At 44.9% G+C, this 20,243-nt stretch overlaps 1 protein-coding gene across 1 annotated transcript in view; it reads right to left on the bottom strand.

Annotated features, from left to right (window-relative positions):
- SMYD2 (SET and MYND domain containing 2) overlaps window positions 1-20,243 on the bottom strand; it is a gene marked incomplete at its 5' end in the record, with an annotated part of 48,945 nt that overhangs the window by 10,644 nt on the left and 18,058 nt on the right. Inside the window, 5 exons of the mRNA XM_079697478.1 lie at window positions 877-944; window positions 5,980-6,104; window positions 6,800-6,860; window positions 9,485-9,595; window positions 19,215-19,278. Coding sequence (XP_079553604.1) covers window positions 877-944; window positions 5,980-6,104; window positions 6,800-6,860; window positions 9,485-9,595; window positions 19,215-19,278 — 429 coding nt within the window. The remainder of the gene's footprint in view (window positions 1-876; window positions 945-5,979; window positions 6,105-6,799; window positions 6,861-9,484; window positions 9,596-19,214; window positions 19,279-20,243) is intronic.

Raw genomic sequence — 20,243 nt, 5'->3', positions numbered from 1 at the left:
AGACATGTAGGGCTCACGTGCCATCCATGGCCAAAGCATGGGTGTTAAGGGTTTCCTGCAATTGCTTCAACCTAGAGGCAGAGGCTCCTGTAGTTTATATCAAGCAACATCACTTTAAATGAAACTAATCTACAGGGTGGAGGAACTCAAGACAGGGGATGCAGGAAGGGCTCCTTTGCTTCATCTGTGAAGCCAAGGCTTGATGTCAGGGGACTGACGCATCTATGGACAGGAGACTATCCTGTCCATCAAATAGATAACGGCAAAGCCATGCTTGGCAGTCCATTACAATCAGAGCTATAATGATCTCCATTGCTCAACTGGCTGGCCTTTCTTGAATTACTTGAGTATTCCTAACATAAAGAAAAATCCTACAGCTCTTTGAAATTTTTCCCTAGTTCACTACTTTAGCATATCCTCCCTCCAAAATGTGCTGTTTCTATACTGGTATTTTTCAAAAAGGACAGATGGACAAGAAGCTTACATAGTCTCTACATAAGTCTACAGCCAATTCTTGGCAATTAATGTTTTCCTTTGAGTGCAAGAAACCCAAAGATTCCCAGAACCACAGATATGCAAAAAGCAAATTTCTCAGCAGGGCCTGGGCTGCTCCTTCTATGCACACTCTAAAATATTCTTTAATAACAACTCTCTACCTAGCAGGACTTACCAAGCAACTGTTGTCTTAACTACTACCTTCAGATCCTTAAATGCAGGGGAAATATTTTGAAATCTGGCATAATTAAAAAGGGGACTTAATTCACTTGGAGTTTCACGTCTGCCACATGCAATTAGGGAGCTTATTTAAAAATCAAAAAAATTCAAGTTAGTGATAAATAAGTAAAAAGAAAAAAAATGAAGTCACACTCAGCCTACTCAGGAAACACTGCTGATCCCAAATGAGAAAGTTCTTCATCTTCAATTGTGAAGCCATTACAGTTAACCTGTAGTGAGAAAGGAGGGGGAGAGAGAAGAATTTAAAAAATGAGCTAAAGCTTCTCTCTGGATAGAAATCATTTCTTTAATTTTGACCTTTAACAAATTAACTAGGAAGATGTTTGATTTAGTGATTTGAAAACCTTTCTTTTGGCCAAGATATCTTATGTTCAAACACAGCTTACAGATCAGTCTCATGTGTAAACAAATATAAGCAGAACTGTCAGGGCTGAAGCACCCTTAGTCTAGCCCACCTGCCCACCTGCCCATGGTAGCCCAAGAGCACAACAAACCACTAAGGCTCCAAGGACTGAAGTCTGCACATCTGCATGGGAGTCAAGACATCTGCACTCTAATCCTAATTATGCCACAGACCCGGTGTGGGATCTTAAGCCCATCACCGTGTCCCTCTGCCCTCGGTTCTCCTCCATTAAAAAAAGGAGTCACTTAACCTGCTACCTAGCTCATAAGGTGAGGCGGCAAATAGCCTTTACATAGCCAATCCAACTGCTGTCCATCCCCTTGAGAGGCAGGGGGACCAAGGCCCTGAAGTTACTTGGGACTGAGAATGTTCCTTCATGCCTCAGCCACATCAACTACTGGGCCATTTGTTCATCTTTGAAAAGAAATATTACATTGAAAATCACCAAGGGCAGCTCACAACATCCTGGAAGTCTAATTTAGAGCTCATAGGCTGAAAATAAGGACGATACTTCCCCAATTTCAGGCTGTTTCATAAACTCACTCTTTCCACAGACATCCACTGAGGAACCCTTATATGTTGGGCACCTGTGCAGAGAAGGAAGAACGGGCCAAAATCCGTGCTCTCCAGGAACACCCAGGCTCCTGGGAGACAGTTAATTCAGTGGGTGTTTTTCATTTGGATCTAAAACTTCACAACTGGAAGGGGACTCAGTCGCTTTACTTTTCAGATGATGAAAATAAGGTCAGAGAGGGGCAGTGACTCACCCAAAGCCACTGGCAAAGGCTGAGAGCCCTGCTCTCCCCCACAGCTATGAGGTTGTCTGTGAAGCCTGCGTGCTGAATGATTTCACCCCGTGAGCTGCAGCCAGGCTCCTTCCTACCAGACACACCACACTGGCGCATTTCAGGCCAATGGATGGGCTTTTTAAAACTAGCACCCACCAAGCACTTACTCTGGGCTAGGCACTGGGCTGGGTGCTGCATATTTACCCTCTCATAAATCCATACTACTACTCTGGCATAACCCATTTTACAGATGGGGAAACTGAGGTTCAGGGAAGTCAATGATTAAGTGACTTGTTCAAGGCCATGTAAGTAGCAAGTGGCAGAACAGGAGTCAAAATTCAAACTAGACATTCTGATAGCAAAGCCATCAGAAACACAAGTGTTTCTTTTCACTGTACCATGCTTCTTCTAAAATTGTTCTGATCTCTGATTCTTAATGTTTCAATTTTACTTAAAATTGAAGGGCCAGTGTCAAAGGCTTGGAAATCTTGGCACATAGAGAAGTAAAGGCTCTGATGGGTTTGACTTGCAGTTTTTACAATTCAACACATTTACAATCAGTATTTACAATTTTCAACATAAAAAGAGATGACTGTAGGTTAGGAGAACAATATACAGTTTTTGAAATGCTGAGGTGTTGGGCATTTTTATGTAGAAGACTTAGCATACTATTTTTTGTGCCAGCTTCAGGTACTCTAACCTATTCTGTCATCAGGACATTAACCAACTATCATATCATTAATCAGTGACCATCAACCAACATTATGTTAAGAGGAAATCAGCACCTTCATTCATTCAACAAAATTTACTGGAGCATGAACTATGCGTCCCGCACCGTACCAGGAACTGAATGCTCTATACCCAGTCTCAGACTGGATACTAACATGCCTCAGCAGTGGCTGGTACCCACAGGATGACAACAAACGTCTGCAAAGTGGAAGAATGAATGAGAGAATTTAGCAATTTTACCACTGATCTAGGGACCGACAGCTCTTGACTAGCTTTGGGAGGTTGGGGAAGGAGACTTGCCCCTTTGCTTCGTAATCTCTTCCTCTTCAAGGTTCTCAGCTGGACTGTCTATGACTCCAAATGCTTTCAGGCTTCAGTGGTGCACGACCACTGGTCGGCTTTATTCCCTCTGCCGCCCTCCTCTCACTGTGGAGGAGACAGTGTGTTTCTTCATTGCAAAGAACGGCTCCTGTGAGCACAAGTGTCATCACTGTTCCTTTCTGGGAGGTGGTAATGGTGTTTAAGCCAACTTGCATAGCAATTTGCCTGCTAGCTTTCCCTCCCTTCTGAAATATTCCTAGGGAAGAAAAGTGAATTTGCCTGTTAAGAAAGATGCATAGGCCATCGTCCGTTTTTTCAAGTCAAATCAGGCGTTAAGTGCCTTCCTGAAGCTATTCTCATAATCAGCATTTAGACTAGATGTAGGCTGCACACCAAAAATACATTTCCCAACCATGCATATGTTCCCGGTGATTAAAATGCACCTCGGCGCTGCTGAAGGAGTGCAGTCACCTTCTGCTGCCAGCTGCTGCTGGGCCACGAGTTAACCCACAACACCCTCCCACGAACCAGAGAGAGGAAACGGCTCAGAGGCTGGAACAGCAGACATGCAGCTGAGGGCTGAAAGGCAGGACCAGAAGGCGGTATGGGGCTGGAACAGCACTTTTCACTTTTGCTTTAAAGTTGTCTTTGAGGGTACTGAATGTCCCTTTTCAAATTTATATATGGAAAAAAGATATGTATGTGTGCGTGTATGTGCACCTATGTGTACACACACAATCTCAGAGTGGATATTATGATTTGATAAGTATAAAGTCTTTCAAGGAATTAATTACCTATAGTTATATATGTGTGTGTGTTCATGTGTGTGTATATATATATATATATATCTGTATCTATCTCCAGGATTTTCTGAGTCAGTCCAAATTTCAAGGACTCTGAGTCATTTTCAGCACAAATATATTTCTGCTTGTGACACCAAGTGCCTTGATTTTTGGTAACTATGGTCCCATATCTACTATGTCAACATTGAGAAGTCCCATCAGCATGCATTACTGTATTGGAAAAAAGTTATTTTTTCCACAGCTAGCAGTGAAAAGATACCTATATTTATTTCATCTCTCTTGCTTTCTCACAGAACCATGCCTCATCTAATCCAGAAAAGAAGTCATGTATCTAGCTTTTTAAAAAATGTAAGGGAAGTCAATTCCTCAACTTTGTACTGTCACCCAAATCCATTGTCTTAGGATGCTTAGGGAAATATGCTGTAATAATCCCAGGATCATATAATGAAATCAGGAAGGTTTTTCATTATGTCTATTAACACTCATAACTTGGACCCATTTCTTCTTTTACCGAGAACAGCATTTTTTTCTGATTATGACAGTCACACAATAGAAATATATCCACATAAAGTCTATCAAGGAACTCATCAAACTGTGTTTCTCGCAGAGGGGTTGAAGTAGGTGAATGAAGTGGTGATGACTCACTTCTTTCTTGATATGTGCAATTTTTAAAGTGGGAGAACTATGGGTGCTTTTCATCTTTTCTCCTTTTTAGTATTTTCTTAAGTTATCCATGCTCATTGTAGAAAATCCAGAAAAATCATCCAACAAAAAAGCAAAAATTTTCCGTAACTCAGGAGATAACCAACAGTGAACTTCCATTTCAACTTTTTTTTTACATAAGTAAATTTTCATATTACACATTCCCCCGCTCTTACACTTAATGTTTTATCATCAATGTTTTTCACATCTTCAGATATTCTTTGAAATGTAATTTATAAAGGTTATGTAACCTTCCATCGTAAGGCTAAGCCAAAATTTATTTACCAAACTCCTACGGCTGAACATTTATAATATGTACTTCCTTTTCTTTTTCTCTTTTTTTTACTTCTCATTTTTTTTTTTTTTTTGGTTTTAAAAAGAACCACGCAATAGATAATTTGCATGTCAATTTCTGTCCATAATCTCTGATTACTTCCTTAGGCTAGATCCCTAAAAATGGAATTAGTGGGTCAAGGGGTATATAGGCGATGCTTACTCTGTCCTAAGATGAAAATGTGTAAGTATCTACCCAAGCTCTTTTATCCATCTAGGCACTGAAGGCTCTGGCAGGGGAATGTAACTACTTGTGCCCACAGAGCAGTATTCCAGTATCTCTCTTTCTGGGAAGGTCACCTTCAACTACACGTTCAGCTTGGAGGGGAAAACGCAAGGGTACGTTAGGGAGAGAAATCCGATCTGGTAAGTCATGCCAGGGAAAGCCACCCTCACAGTAACAGAAGACTGATGCAGCCAGACTGCGTTCAGCCAAAGGGTGCCGGCTGCACTGTCTTCTCGTGTCCTAGCCGTGCCCAACGGAGCCTCGGCCTTTCCAAATGGCTGATTTGGCAACCAGCCTTAGCACCTTTCAGTTGCTCTTGTCTAGAAGCCTCTTTAATTTTTTTTTTTATCGTATCTGATTTTGGTAAACCTAGGCTCCTCTAAATAGGATTTCTTAGCAACCATCAGGAAAGACTTCCTGTACGTAGACCCACTTGGGCCCCTCTCTGTGGTAACTGTCCTTCCTGGGGCCATCTGCATTTGCCTCTATTTATCCATACAGTGTTGGTAGGAGGAAAAAAACAAAACAAAACAAAAACAACCAACCAAAAAAAGCCCACTACTGTCAGAAGGGAAGCTTTAAGAGAAGAGTAAAATTTAACATAGGAACCTCAAATGGTCTTTTCTATTCAAAGAGCTTCCAGTATGCCATGGTACTGAGGCACTGGCAACTCCTCTGTTTTCATAAACCCTTCCTGCAGCAGGAGGCAGAGGTAGGGTGAATTTCCTATGTGCCACCATCAACTTCCTAGGTGCCACCCTGATCTGCTCAAGGACACTTAGCCAGGTGATGCAAAACAGGGCCCGACAGGTCAAGAACCATGTTGCCAAGCAGATGCCATCATTCTACTTTCGTTCATCTTCACCGACCACGTGCTGGGGAGAGGGACTCAGGCGGGGAAAGGTTAGACTACGTGTCACTTGATGCTCGCATTCTTACCTGTGCGAAGAGAACTACCAGGCTATGGTTGTCAGGGAACTCAAGGTGCTTGGAGTAAAAGTGATGGAGAGCAGCAATGTCACTCTGAATCAAATCTTTCTTCTCATTGTCTAATTTATCCAGATCTGTGGATAAACCGTCATTCAGCTGGGAGAAAACTCTGGATTTCTAGCTATATCCTTTTGGTACTGTAAATGGCATGAAGCGGGAGAAGAAAATACGTGGAGCCCCCAGGAAATATTCCTCCTCCTCATTTGGTCTAACAGATAAACCCTAGGGCAAGAAAAGTGCGCCATTTCTTTCTTCTCTTCCTCTGACAACTGGAAATCACTCAGGACAGGGAATTTCAACTGACCATTAGCAACGAGGTCAGGAATGAGTGGCGATGACCGATAACTAGCTTGGTCAAGTCAAGGGCCCCCTGAGTGGCCCTGGAGTCTATGTCATGATCGAGAAAGGGGACAGCCCTTGATTTAATGCCTTTCAGTAAGGACGTCAGCTGTTTACAGGACTGCAATTCAACAAAGATCCAAAAACTGCTCAGCATGCCAGGAGAGCCAGCAGGAGATAGCGTAGGATGTAACAATTCATCCTGTAAGTTCCTACTTCCCCTTAATTATTTCCTAGCAGTCCTAGCAACTCAGGAAAAAAAAGTTATATTCATTTTTCAAAACAGCACACAAGTCAAAATAAAAACTGGTAATTGTAAAATCCCCCCCACCACTAAGAATCCAGCTATCTCTTCCTTTCCTCAATCCTGTCTAATTCACAGATAATGTGTGGGTAAGATAACTCCTCAGCCAGTCACAGGGAGACTTACGTGATTCAAACTCCTTCACGGCTAACAATTTCTCTGAAGGTGTTCTCTCTGGGTGGATTTTCTAGTAATTGGGGAAGAAATCACACAGACACAGATTTCAACACCTCGTGCAAAAAACAGTGCTTTCACTTGTACATCAACATGAAGAAAAAGGCAATAGCTCTGAATGAAGTAAAGAGAGCTGGCCAAGGAGTCTGCCATTTGGGCTCTGAGAGCTTTTGCCTAAACATCCAAATCCAAAGGACGCTTTTGAAAAGCTTTTTAAAAGCATCTGCCACGTTCCTAACACCCTGATAATGCTATGCACACAGTAGGCTCAAAAATGCTTGTTATGGGAAAGAACGGCGGCTAGAAAACAACTTTTTAGGTCCCTGACTTAAAAGGACCGAGTCTACAGATGAACCGTCCCATTTATTATTTCTCCTTCTAAAAAGGAACAAAATCAAGCCCCCCATCCATTTTGCACTTTCTTTAAGCATAAGCTAAAATGATCTCAAATTCCATGTTTTAAAAAGAACACTTTGGGTTGTATCCGTGAGCCCAGATTCACTTGAAACGTGTTGCCGGCTTTGTTCTAGACACCCCAAGAGGAGCTGACAATAGTAAACCCGCCAGGCTTTGAGAACATGAATAAACTTGGTGTTGACAAGAGTTCAAACGCCGAGCTCAAGAGCTGGCCCAAGGCCGTGTCTTTGTAATCGGGCTATTCAACTTGGGTATACAGGTGGTCCAGCCGGGCGCTCTCACCTTCCTAGTTAACATGCTATGCTTCCCCTTGGTAGTTGGGTAGCCTGTCTCCCTGAATCCTTTGCAAGTGACTAGAATACAAATGGTCTGTTTTTTTTTTTAATCATCAAGTCCTATAGGGATGAAAAGATGGCCAGGTAACTTGTCATTTAATAGACTATTAGTCATAGTAGTAATTATAATAAAAGTTGAATGAAACTGGTATAAACTCATCATAGCTTTCAGACTACCCTCCTGGTGCCAAAACATTTCAATAGTTCTTTTTTTTTTTTTTTTTTTTTTTTTTTTTTTTTTTTTTTTTTGTGGTACGCGGGCCTCTCACTGTTGTGGCCTCTCCCGTTGCGGAGCACAGGCTCCGGATGCGCAGGCTCAGCAGCCATGGCTCACGGGCCCAGCCGCTCCGCGGCATATGGGATCCTCCCAGACCGGGGCACGAACCCGTATCCCCTGCATCGGCAGGCGGACTCTCAACCACTGCGCCACCAGGGAGGCCCAATAGTTCTTTTTTAGAGTGGAAATCTTCCCATTCACGGGATCCATTTCTACAAGATTAGGAAGTCATTTTGCCTGGGAAAACTTTTTATTCAGAAAGGGCACCAGCTCCTTCTGAATTCTTAACCACTACACTTTCAATAACGTCAGGAGGTGGGGCTGCGGGGGAACCAGCAGACTGGTCACCCAATCCTCCCAAGATGCTTATGGGTCAAATCGGATGGCTTACTTACCCTGACACCTCACCCAGTCACACCATTTTCTCCCACCCTTTCCTTCCGACCAAGTATTTGGCATATATTTAAAGATGACACTTAGTAAGGACCCAAAAGTTAATCTCCTCCAGCAAAAAAGCATTCTGATTTTTCGGTCTCACTCTACAAGCCAGCCTTGATGCCAGCGAAGGCGCATGTCTGCAAGCACCTGACCCAGGCTGAACATAACAGAAGCATGACTTCAGAGGTCAGAAATGTCCTTCTGTTTACGATGCTGAGGAGCCTGACTTGGTCTGGGGACAGATATGAGCTGGTCATGATCACATTTGGTTTCGATGAAGGAAAAAACAAAGTTTTAAACGGAGGGAGGTGGGGCGGGGGAAGACAGAAAGAAGAGGCAGGTGAAATTTCAGCTTTAAAAGAGTTACAGTACCGAGGCCCTGCCCCCTGCTTATCACTAGCAAGCAGCTCCGTGGACAGACACCTTCTAAGCTCCGTGTGGCCCATTTCATCGTGTCACAAGGACAAGTCCTATGGCATTTTCCGCCCCTCCTTTTAGTTTGGTCCTGTCAAGATCAGGCGTCTCATTATCATGCAATCCATAAGGCCTGAGCAAACTGGGGGGAGTCAGGACCGCCAGCCCCGGCTTCGTCTTTGGAGGACACTGTTGATGGCTGTCTTCATCCCCACCCTCCCCTTGCCTCGATTTCTACTTTTCTGCTCCTTTCCTTTCTCCTCTCCTTGCACACGCCATGCTGGTTGTTCTACCCCAGGGCAGGGCGAATAGCGAGGACGAGAGGAGCAGGACCCAGCCCAGGATGGGGGCGGAGGGAGCGGGGAGCAGCGTGCACTCTGTGTCTGGGGAGAGATGGGAACAGTGCAAAGCTTCGAAGGCCGGTCTGGTTCCCTAGGACGCTCTAATTATGGTCAGTCAGGTTTTCACGCCCTGAAAGGCCGTATTTTTCTATGTAAACCTGTCTCATAAAAAGGTCAGAATTTAGTAACTGTGGCTATGTTCCTGGCCTGGGGTAAGTGACATCCTAGCTGCACAGGTCAAACAAACCAGCTCACACGTGCAGCATTGTTCCCAACCCCATCCATTTGGATGTGACCGGAAATGGGGTCCCAAGGACACTTAACGCGAGATGATCACATGGGTCACTCACTCATCTTTCTGACCTTTAAGAAAAATAAAAATAAAACACACTTGAACGTGATCCCAATTCCTCACCTGTTTGGCCAGAATCCGTGCAGTTAGCCTTACAGTCTCTGAGGGATTCCAGTTTTCTCCCAAAACAACCATGGGAGAACATTCCAGCTTGTGCATGGGCCAATCTTCTCTCTGGGAAAGTGAAAAAAACAATTATTACACACACACACACACACACACACACACACATACATACTGCAATAAAGTTCGAGAAGAGAGGATGCAATAAGTCCTACTAAGGTCAAGTGAAATATGTTTCCTTTTGGAAAACACGATGATGCTCACAAAAGCTAGAGATGAAAACATCCTTTAAGATAGTTGTGGCTGTATAACCTTGACTCAGGCCTGGCCAAGGTTGTTGGCAAGAGAAAATTTGCTTTGTGTTGTTTCATCAAGCATCTCGTGCCCCTCATCATTCCAAACAACACACACACCTTTCCATTATCTCTGGTCGCTGTCAAGTCACAGGGGTGAGTGACTTTGGCATTAGCCATTGCTTTGGCTCTGCTACCTACGGTTCTGTTCTGGCTCTGTTCTCACGTCAGGGCAAATAACCAAGAAGTGACACACACAGCACCTAGTCTGTGTGTGTCTACACAGACACAGCACAGCACCCTTTTACAGGTGATAAAAACAAAACACAAATGAGGGCTTTGTCAAGGGCCCTCTAAGAGTCTGGCCAGGGCAACTCTTGGGAATATTCAGGAACACAGACTTCCTGAAGAGTCATTTGATAAAAGAGGAGAACTGTACTCCTTTCTATCCCTTGTCTTGAAGCTTTCTGCCCCAGGTTGGGGGGTAAAGGGCGTGTGCTCACCCCTGGAAGGGTGGAGATGCCCCCTTCGAGACGGGAAGGCTGAGGAAGGTAGGAGGACACGGGTGCCGTGGAGGAAGTCACTGAGCACTGGGCATGAAGAATGAAGCCGGCGCCAGTGACAGGGTTACTGTGGGGTGACTGGGAACTGCCTGGACCACACGGGCTCCAATAAAAGCCCACCGCGGTGGCGTGATGGGGCTGAGAGGCTGTGGGAGAGGACTCAGTGCGAGTCTGCAGACACTCTTTGTCGCAACGGAATTGGGTACCGTTGTGTTCTCCCCTCCGCCTTTCCTGCCTCAGAAAATGGCAAGTCTGATGGTTCAGGTGCTCAGGCCAGAACCCTGGAGTCCTCCTGGCTGCCTCTCTTCTCTCCCTCCCACTCCACATTCATCTCCCTGGCAAATCCATCCTGTCTGCCTGCAGAATACACCTAACCTCTGATTACTTCTTGCCTCACCGCCCCCCCCCCCAACCTTTCTACTGGGTTTGCAGACCCGACACCTCGCCCGGTGGCTACTCGCCTTCTACCTGGACACCTGCCTCTGCCCCCACCCGACTCTGCTCCAGAGAGCAGCCGGAGTAATTGATTCTGCAAAGCACAGCTCAGATCCTGCCATTTCTCAGCTCAGCACCTTCTAATGACTTCTCACCTCAGAGTGAAAGGCCAAGACTTAAAGCTGACCCGTGCCCCCCCGCTTCCACTACTCTGAGCTCATCACCACCACCATGCTCCCTCACCTCACTCCACGCTGGCCACCACGTCTCCTTGCTGCTCCTTGAACAGACCATGCTTGCTCCTGCCAGGAGATCTCTGGCACTTGCGGTATTTCCTGGCTAGACGCCTCTTCCCCTAGACATCCGCCTCCCTCCCTCCCTCCCTCCTCCACGTCTCTGCTCGGATGCCCCTTTTCAAGGTACCGGCCATGAATACTCTGTCGAAACCAGCACTCTCCCCAACACTCTCCCTTTCCTTGCTTTTTTGTTTCTTCTTAGTACTTCTCACCACCTGACATATTACATACTGATTAGTTGTTGGGTTTACTATGTCTCCCTCCCGCTCCCACTAAAATAAAGGACCTTATTAGTCTGTTTTGTGTACGCCTGTTACCCCAGAACCTAGAACAGTGCCTGGTATTTACTAGGCACTCAATAAAGTTGTTGAATGAATAAAGATGTCTCTCTCCCCTCCCCCATGCAAAATATAGGAAAGACACGATGTCACAATGATTTAAGGCAGCCCGTGGCACAGACCCTTGGCTCAAGTTCTGTGCCAAGATGTTCTGTGCCAAGATGTTCTGCAGAGTTAAATAACACCATGCCAAATATAACTAAGAACAGGGGGAGAAAGAAATGACAAGATATGCACAAGGCAGAAGAGGATCTGTTTTTAGCCAAAGCCTAAAATGAGAGCACGGTGATGAGGCAATGTGGTAGGAACAGGTGGGTCTAGCTCCCAGCCGACAAACCAGCTCCCTCCCCAAATGCAAGGCAAAAAGGGAAAGTCAAAGAGGGCTTCAAGCCTGGCCTTGGGATATCCAAGGGAAGTGAGGACCACCAGCTGGGGACAGATGGATAACTGACAACTATGAACACACACGTGTCCACTATGACCCCAGGAACGCCAATACGAGGTCTCTGCAGGGCCTTGAAGATGTTAGTTTTCTGAATTGTAGGTGGTGTCTTTTGGTGTTGTAACAATGAGCTCCTGGGAGAAACAAGTTTAATACTAACACTTCTTAATATGACTTACATATTATTAATAGAATTAATGTCAAACTAATGTGAATAAAAAGCAACATACAATGTAGACATTTATTGATGTTAATGTCTTCAAAGGGAAGGGAACCTAACTACAGGGCACGGTCTGGAGGCGAGCAGAGTGCTGTGAGGTAAGAGGACACTGGTTTGGGGCTCGGGGAGACCTGCATTCTCACCCCCGCTCTGCAGCGCAGCAGCTATGTGACACCAGGCAGGCCTCTTAATCCCTCTGCATCCATATCCTTGGCTGTCAATAACATGATCCCTAAGTTATTTAGCAGGTCCAGAATTCTGAGTCTATGATTTTACGCTTTCCAACGGTGATAATCAGACACAAAAGCTTGAAGACTACCAACAAATATAGGATCTTCAAATGGGATAATTAGGCATTCATGCAACCAACCACAAAGGGTCATTGTGGGGATCCAGCAAATAAGCTAACCCACAAGAAGCATTCAGACCAGCGCCTGGCACACATTGCACTCTCAACAAACGCTGGTAATTGTTCATTTACTGGTTCTTTCATTCACCCAATAAGCCCTCGACTGACCGTAAAGGCAGAGGTGGGAGATGGAGTCTTTGACTTCAAGTAGTTTATGACTATATCAGAACACAAGGTAAAAGTAAGAGCACCCAGAATGTGATACAGCCCCACACAGAGCAGTTAAATCAGACAGTTGGGTAAATTCAAGGACGTGCAGAATCATATAAGTTTCATCAAGGGAAATTTACTAGGTGATAAGAAGTTTTCACTTTCTGTCAGAAGGTGGAAATGACAGAGATGTGCCACAATGGCACTACTCAGTTGTAATTCTTAAAAAAAAAAAAAAAAAAAAAAAACCACCGGGCGGGGAGAAGAACATCTGGTAGAAATGTCAGCTAGGTTCTGAGCATATCCTGATATAATCTGCCCCTAGGTTCTGAGCATATCCTGATATAATCTGCCCCAATTTTCCCCATAAGAAATTATAAACAATCAGATTGGACAAAATTGAAACAAAAAATTAAGCTAACCTGATGGATAGGAATAAGTCTTATCAATTAATAGTGCTTTATTTGTTTTGTTTTGTTTTTTAGTACTGGCAGTTTCATTGTACACAGAATGATTTTGCAACGCTTTATGCTTTTAAAAACATTTTTGCCCGTTTTTCCAAAACTTTCTCTACTAGTTTTCTTCAAAATTCAAGCTGTTACTCCTTGCCTGATTGCAATCTTTATAAAATTTTATATAAACTCAAATGGATCCCATTTCCCAGGAAAGTAATATACAAATACATGCACAGGAAGGATTCAGAAAGACACATGCTGAAGTGTTACTAGTGATTTTCTCTGGAAGGATAAAATTATGAAGCATGGTTACTCTTTCTGTTCTTCTTTCAGTCTTTACTTTCTGATTTTTCTATATTGAGCACAGATTATTCGTGCAATTAATTTGAACAATTAAATCTATCGTAAAAGTAAGATAGGGAATTTTTTGGTACAATTTTTAAACTTCTAGTTCATTTTCAGCCAATGTAATAACAGCTCTGCATGACTTTCCTTTTTGCGCATGGACAAAAATGCTTAAAGATGTGTAAAGAGAGTTGCAAAACTGTTTCATGGTACACCGGCACTTCCAACACTGGAAGAAAAGAGTGATTGTTATGTCATCCAGTTTTCTGCTGAGCAAACGATATATTGCCTCCCTGCGTAAGAAGACCGGATTTTTATCGTGACGTCCCCTTTTCTAACTCTCGCATTTGGTGTTTCTCTTGTTCTAATGGGGCTTTCAATCTAGACCATGTCTACTTGTACACACGCATAGGTGATTTCCTGCAATGTGGAGCAGCACGCATAGGTGATTTCTTAAAATGTGGAATAGTAAGAAAATATCAGGCTTGCTGCTCTCTCCTACCATTCTCTGCGAGAGGAAGAATGAAGAGGGAATCAGGGGCTTAGTGACCATCTCACACCAAGATGACAGACACTGCTGAGCCCCCATCACAAGGACACCTGCTTTGTTTTCTCTTCCCATAAAAGAGTGATTGGGATGCACCCATTCATTCCTACACGTTTTTTCCTACTGGTGGTATTAACCATTTAGTAAAAAGAGTGGCTCTGTTGAAGATGGTTCCTGTGTCTGGGTTAAGAAGACAAAGCGAAATTAATCAGGACTAAACCTATGACTCTGGCCCCACTCACTAATCACCCAAACAACGACAGGGTCATGGGAGCACTTCTTGGACACTTTCTACACTTCAGTTACTTTCTAATCGATGATAAAAGTCAAGAATGTTCACGAATCTTTGATCACAAGCTCCTCACACATGCTTTTTTAAATCTCCATTGGGATATGCCTCTTCCTACTTTCAAAAGCACACTCATAATCCTATCACCTCTACTTACAAAACACAAATCATTTTCTTCTATTTGTTAATGTTAAGAAATAATACCCTAGAAAGTTCTACTCCACAATTCCTCTATGTAATAACTTTCTAAAACTATTCTCTTCAACGTGTCATAGTACGATTTAATGAAAAAGTCTTAAGTGAGTGAATAATACACTTAGCTTTCCAGGCATAGTTATAAAAATAAATATAGTTCATTAAAACACACAGGTTACAGGGGCTTCCCTGGTGGCACAGTGGTTGAGAGTCCACCTGCCGATGCAGGTGACATGGGTTCGTGCCCCGGTCTGGGAAGATCCCACATGCCGCGGAGCGGCTGGGCCCGTGAGCCATGGCCGCTGAGCCTGCGCGTCCGGAGCCTGTGCTCCACAACGGGAGAGGCCACAACAGTGAGAGGCCTGAGTACCGCAAAAAAAAACCCCCAAAAAACAAAAAAACAAAAAAACCCACACAGGTTACAAACCAAGCCTAACTAAAAAGGAATTCCTATTTCTTTTATATTTCCTCCCATTACCCTTTCATGCATCGTCAGTTAAAATCTTTCCTCTGGCAGGATCACACTGAGCCACATGAATGAAGAGGAAAGGAAATGGGACAAGACAGAGCCAAACTGTACACAACAAAGCACGATCCTAAAGCCCTGCAATTAGAGAGGAGGGCCCGGGGAGAGTAAACACAGTGCTGAGGGTCTCCTAAGATGCTGCGCTTGTGGAAGGATGTGTGCCTTACACTCTTGGAGAGGTTTCTGGAAAGACAACACCACTGGAAGGGGTCTTCCCTTTCACCTCAATGAAAGGCCACTTCTCAGTCTTTGACACATTCCCCCAGTGCCTCTTCTCCTGGAGGGTCCTCAGCACCCCCAAGCACAGTGTTGGAAAGCAGTGAAAGCCCTCCCCAGGCAGCCTGCACAGTCTGGTCTCGGTTCTGCTGCTGTGTCCCCTTGGGTGGGTCACCCAACCAGTGTGGACACAGTTTTCTCATCTGCTGATAACCTCCTTTCCAACCCCATCATCTGATGTGTGGTACCGACCCGCTGGTGACTCCAGGTGGGTGGGGTCTGCCTTTGAAGAAGGCCCAGTGAATGACTAGCAGCTGAGGGCCATGCTTTCTTAGGCGGAGAATCACTCATTTACCTTCTTCCTTGCTGCTCTTGTTCTGTGCCACTTGTAGCAGAGTCTCCACTTTGATCCTATCCAAGCAGTCCCTTGGGCAGAACCCTGAATACATTTTTCTCTGGAGCAAATGCCCCAGATTCCTCCCTAATGATTTTATGGATGAAGCCCTTATACAGCCATTTATTTCTAGGCACTTACTTTGATTAAACCTTTACGACCATTCTATCTCATTGTAATACAGTGTCCTGCACTTATTCAGTTTTTCAGTACCGTAGGATAGAACACCTTAATGACTATTAGCCTCTTCCTTCCACAACAGGAGAGAGATGAAACAAAAGCGAAACTTACAGGTCAAATCCAGCCTCACCTCTAGAAAACGAGTGGCTCTGGGAGCTGCGTTATCACTTGTCCTCTAGGAGGCTACTTCTGTCACGAGAGATGCTTCACAGAGCACAGGAAAACTGAATTGCAGAAGTGCTCTTGAGGACTGACTGTGTCCTAGCCCGGAACCTGGGCGACACGGGGGGAAGACTGCACGTCACGAGGCTGGACACAGCAAGCTGTCTTGGCCCAGACCTTCAACGTGACTTATAGTCACAGCACTGTATCCCCCATCCTGGGATTCCTTGCTACAAGCAATAGCATTATGCTTTAACCTGTACAATCTGTCTACAGGAGGAGAACGTACAGACTTCAAGCTGCTTACTGTAAAGTAATAAAGAGGCATTCTGGGGGGCTTCCCTGGCGGTCCAGTGGTTAAGACTCCTCGCTTCCACTGCAGGGGTCACGGGTTCGATCCCTGCTGGGGGAACCAAGATCCCACCTGCCGCGCTGCACATCCAAAAAATTAAAAAAAGAAAAGAAAACCTTCTTTAAAAAAAAAAAAAAGAAGAAGAAAAGAAAAAAGAGGCATCTGGTTAACATGGGTTGATGAACTCGATCACTGTGAACCTTCCAAGGCAGGGCACCTCTTACTGTGAGTGTGCAAATCTGGGAGACTAGGTCCTAAAGCCAGGGGGACCACAATGGCCACCTCAAGACCCCAACCTGGACCACGATGATTCATCAAAACAATGCCATCTGGTGAGGCCTAATGGAGGACAGCTCAGCGGCCCGCTCAGGAGACCCCGAGGTAGCTCAGCATCTCACAGATTCTCATATTTTATATTAGTGCAGAGTTTACAGTGCATCAGAGAAGTTAACAAGCATTTTGTAACAAGCATTACTCATACAATGTACGCCATTAGGGATCTCAAGTTCTTAGGAACCATCCATTCTCTTAGGTGAAAAAAACAAGCCCCTCGGGTGGGGGGAAGGGACAGTCAGGGACTTTGGGATGGACGTGTACACACTGCTATAGTTAAGATGGATAACCGGGCTTCCCTGGTGGCGCAGTGGTTGACAGTCCGCCTGTCGATGCAGGGGACATGGGTTTGTGCCCCGGTCCGGGAAGAGCCCACATGCCGCGGAGCGGCTGGGCCCGTGAGCCATGGCCGCTAAGCCTGCACGTCCGGAGCCTGTGCTCCGCAACGGGAGAGACCACAACAGTGAGAGGCCCGTGTACCGGGAAAAAAAAAAAAAAAAAAAGATGGATAACCAACAAGGACCTGCTGTATAGCACGGAGAACTCTGCTCAACGTTATGTGGCAGCCTGGAGGGGAGGAGAGTTTGGGGAAGATTGGATACATGTATATGTATGGCTGAGTCGCTTTGCTGTGTACCTGAAACTATCACAACATTGTTAATCAGCTATACTCCAAGATAAAATAAAAAGTTAAAAAAAAAAAAGAAAAAAACAAGCCCCTTAAATCTAACATATGCTGTATACGTTATTCTGTGCATACAGCTAAGCTTCCGTCCAGCCTGAGTTACTGTAATATTATTATTTATAAGCCCTCACGCCTGTACACAGCATTACAGTTTACATAGAACTTTCATATCTGTCAAATCATTTGGTCCTTACAAAATTCATCAAGATAGGGGCCACTGTCCTCATTTACATTTAAAGAAACGGAGACTCTGAGATGTCCTTTGAATTGCCTATGTCCTATGAAGTTCCTAGAGCCAGTCATTTGCAGAGCTGGGACCATGTCCTCCTAGTCTTCTGTGTTTCAATAGTCTGAACTGTCTGTAAGTTACTAGCTTGCTTCTTTAAAGAACCAGAACGTCATGAGTTATTTCTTCTCTAAGTGTTTAACTTAAATACAGAAACAGCTAACTTATCAGGCCTGGAACCAAATCATGTCATTCCAGGGCTCACTGATCTCTCCAATGTCGCAGCAATCTAACCATAGAATTCTCTGTGTACGATCAGTAGGGGCAAAGTATGATCTCTCCTCTTCAAAAGAAGCCACACTCCCTAAACACTCAACGACAAACCCATCTATATTCTCACTGCCCCACAGGCTGACAGCCTCTGGAAGCCCACAGGGAGAGGGACTGTGTACGTGGCCTTCAGAACTAAGGCTGACCTTCCCAAGCCAGTGACTCAGCCTGTGTTTCATTCTCGCCAGGGCCCCTGTGACAGGAGCTCTACGGTTAGATGACACTGACATGCTAGACATCGGAGCTTAGCAACCTCTCCCACTGGCAAATAACACTCTTTGGAGACTTTCAGAGACCAGCTGCATAGGGAGAAGAGAGAGAGAAAAAAATGAAATCGTGGGTAATGAGGCAGACCAGGGAGGGGGGAGGGGACAGATGGGAATGACACCAAGTATGGGAAGAAAAACAACAACAAGAGGTACAGATATGTTGAAAATCCTCCCTGTCATACAGAGCCATTGTTTAATGGCATCAGCATTTCCCAAGGAGTATCAGCAGGTTTCTGTTAAAAAAAATAGATTGGGGAGGGTATTCTGAAATCAAAGATCATATTCTCCCCAAATTCAAATTGCTGGAACATGGAACACTTTTTCTGTAAAATATCTATGAACATTTTGTATAACTATATAGTATCAAGTAGAAAAGTTTGGAAAACACCACTCCTCGTCCCTCAAAGAATCTACCAAGAGCTCCTCCAAACTCCCCCTTGAGCTTCCCAGTCCCGTGTTCCAAGACTCCCTTGAGACGTATCCATCAAGCCAGATGGCCCATGGTCTACATGCAACCTGCCTCCAGAACCCACTCAGCACTGATGGCTGCCGAGGCACCATCCCCAGGTCTCCAGGTCCAAGTTCAGAGCAGCTCGCCTCTGGCTGTACAAAGGCTGTGCCAGGGGCTCACCTAAGTCTAGCTGGAATCAGGCTGGGTTAGACCAGCCCAAGTGCAACGTGTGGCCTGCTAGAGGGACATATACAAATACAGACCTGTGATAGTAAAGATTAAACAATTTTAAAGATAGCATTTTAACATTTTTCATCGGTCATCTTTGCATGTTCCGTCTGTTGCTGGTAGTCTTGGGGGGCAGACTGTCAACCTTAGTGATACACATGCCTGTATCCAACATGGCTCCCCTATTTCTGATCTTCTGTGTGGCCCCAAAATGCTACTTGCTGGCTGCCCGTCATCACTGGCAGCACACAGGGGGACCCAGCCACTTCCTATGCCACAAGGAGGCTTTGTAGCTCTGGCTGCAGGAGGGCTCTGGGATGCCGTGACAAGGACGAGAAGGATGTTGGGTCCCGATCTTCCGAGGAAACAAGGCCCTCCCTGCCAGCTGGCCCAACACCTACCTGACACTCCACATTGCAGTAAAATGCCTGCTTGCATCTTCCACATTTGGACAATCCTTCTTTCCTTAAAAAACAGAAAGGGCACTGTAGTGTCGAGAGGCAGGGAAACGTGAAGCTGCACATTTTATCATGCAGTAGCAACAGCCATCTAGTCCGAAAGCAGAGCCAAGAGTCACCTTACCTTGCTCTCCCATGGATAGGTGGCATTTTCCCAAAGGAGAGTTTGACCAGATTCAGCCCTTGAGTAGGAGTGAGTTAGTCAAAGAGGACACGCACCAACATTTACCGACCCCGACAGCATGAAAGGCACTTTCCAAAGAGACGAATGACACGCTCTTTGACTCATGAGCCTGGCCTGGGACACCACAGCTGTTAACATCACCTGCACTATCATTCAACAGTTCGGGGCAAGTCAAAGGCTCTTACATCCTGATTTTCTCACCTGTTAGACAGGGACCGAAATAAACAAAGCCATCTTGGAAGTTTGCGTCTGTACAGATGGAGGATTGGGGTCCACCCTCACTGGTGAAAATGCACTGTGAGTGGCAACTTTTAGTATTTAGAGACGCAAGTGATGCAGAAGATAGGATGGAGGATGTCAGGAACTCAAATGTTGTCCGGGAAGCTAAGTTTAAAAACAATGCAACCCAGCAAGTGGGAACATATTCCTGAATAAAATATTCCCAGGTCTGACTGGTACACACATCCACCTTGTCGGTATCCTATTGAGCAATTCTTCTGCCTCGTCAGAATTAGGTCAGTCCTCCCTGTTCATTACCATATTATTTACCTTCCTGCTTCCCACAGAGGACAGGGATATTGCTGTTTCCCAACTGTTAGGTGCTGGTATGTTTGCTGCGTTAGACAAGCCACAGTTTTTTCAAAAACTGTGAAGCCTCTAAGTTAAACCACATACGATAGAACTCTTAAAAATTTTTTTGAGGCGGGGAACCACCACATGGTTAAATCAGAGCACTATCTGTAAAGCTCGCTGTCTGATTCTCACCCACCACACTGAAGCCAGCTTTC

This window comes from Hyperoodon ampullatus, assembly GCF_949752795.1.
Source record: "Hyperoodon ampullatus genome assembly, chromosome: 2".
Taxonomy (NCBI): domain Eukaryota; kingdom Metazoa; phylum Chordata; class Mammalia; order Artiodactyla; family Ziphiidae; genus Hyperoodon; species Hyperoodon ampullatus.
The sequence above is the reverse complement of the archived record's forward strand: the minus strand, read 5'-3'. Positions and strand labels throughout refer to the sequence as shown.